The sequence below is a fragment of the Alosa alosa genome, chromosome 12 (assembly GCF_017589495.1).
Source record: "Alosa alosa isolate M-15738 ecotype Scorff River chromosome 12, AALO_Geno_1.1, whole genome shotgun sequence".
In the NCBI taxonomy this organism is placed as follows: domain Eukaryota; kingdom Metazoa; phylum Chordata; class Actinopteri; order Clupeiformes; family Clupeidae; genus Alosa; species Alosa alosa.
The window spans coordinates 902,501-904,066 of record NC_063200.1 but is presented as its reverse complement, the minus strand read 5'-3'; the positions used below and the strand labels follow the sequence as shown (position 1 = coordinate 904,066).

Genomic DNA, 1,566 nt, shown 5'->3' with positions numbered 1-1,566 from the left:
CCCTCCCTTCATCAGAACGTTCGGCATTGCCCCTCCCTTCATCAGAACGTTCTCAGGAGAGAAGACCACCTTTATACCGTAGCTCATGTCAACCACATTTAGGCCACCTTTCAGAGTTGGACCACATCATTGACCGTCTGATGAGTTGCTAGCACCAAAGGCAGCTAAACCCACTGAAAACTGAGCCATTTCCCACAAAAGCTACGCTTTCTGTTGTCCATAGTGTTGAAACCAGGGACTTCAGTGTGATGTTGCCACTGGAACAATACAACTGTTTTATCGCTCATACGTGGCCGAAGATATAAGAACTAGGACTCATAGCCTACATACAGATACAGATACAGATATATTTATATAAATAAATATCATGCGACATTTATGTATAGTTCCTGATCTCTTCCCCCCACCATGTCCTGCTTTGCTTTGTAGTTTCAGTAGGTGCTAAATAATAGCCAAAAGGCTTCCATGTCCTGTACGGCTCTACCACTTATACAACTTGGCTTTGTTTTTCTTTTTGTTTCTTTTTAAATGTTAAAACAAAAACACAACTCATCTACGTTCATAAGTGTATTTACAAGATTACAAACTCATAGATCATAGACCAGAAACAAGTTAAAGCTGTGAGGTATAGTTTAGTCATCCTCCTGAAACTACAGTGAGTGCCCCATAGAGAGGGCCCTGCCTGGAGAGCTCAGTGCCCCATAGAGAGGGCCCTGCCTGGAGAGCTCAGTGCCCCATAGAGAGGGCCCTGCCTGTAGAGCTCAGTGTTTGGGGCCTCTGTTGGGGACGCCCCAGGGCAAAGAGCTGGGGAACGTCTGCGGAGAGCCAGAAACACAAAACAACAAGCCCAGCGCGGGTTCTGCTCATAATAGTACACACATCATTTTTAAATTTAAACACTTAAACAGAGGATTCAAAAGGCTGGTCAAAGATAATAAGAAATTATGATACTCTAAGGGAACCAAAAAAGAGTTTTAAAAAGCATGTTTCATCTGTCAAAAGTGACTTAGGTCATGTACCATGAAGGTGCCCCTGTAGACAAGTCTTTAGGAAAACAGAGTTTGTGGAAATTTGGTGTTTGGTCAGCGGGCCGAGACGACGGGTCTCTAGAGGTCTGGACCCCTCCTGGGCTGATCCGAGACGACGGGTCTCTAGAGGTCTGGACCCCTCCTGGGCTGATCCAAGAGGTCTCTAGAGGTCTCTCAGCTCCTTCACTGAGTCTGGACCCATCAGTTGTCACCCGTCTGGCACTGGAACAGTCGTGATTCCGAAAGACAGAGAGAGAGAAAGAGAGGGAGGGAAAGAGAAAGAAGTGAGGAGGAGTACAGAGAGAGAGACAGACAGAGAGAGAGAGAGTAGAGGAGGAGATGTTGTGCCATGCTATGTTGTGTTGCGTCGTGTGAGGTGCCTCAGGCCGTGTTGACCTTGAGGAACACCCGCTTGTTCATCTCCTCAGGCCGTGTTGACCTTGAGGAACACCCGCTTGTTCATCTCCTCAGGCCGTGTTGACCTTGAGGAACACCAGCTTGTTCATCTCCTCGGCCGTCACCTGCTTCTTCCTCTTAA

General features: G+C 47.1%; 1 protein-coding gene across 1 annotated transcript in view; it reads right to left on the bottom strand.

Moving 5' to 3' along the window:
• Positions 1-554: 554 nt before the first annotated feature.
• The window catches only part of znf618 (zinc finger protein 618), a 42,526-nt gene continuing 41,514 nt past the window's right edge, over positions 555-1,566 (bottom strand). The window contains 1 exon segment of the mRNA XM_048259487.1: positions 555-1,566. This exon segment is cut by the window's right edge and continues 273 nt beyond it. Within this exon segment, the coding sequence (XP_048115444.1) occupies positions 1,496-1,566 (71 nt within the window). The 3' untranslated portion in view covers positions 555-1,495.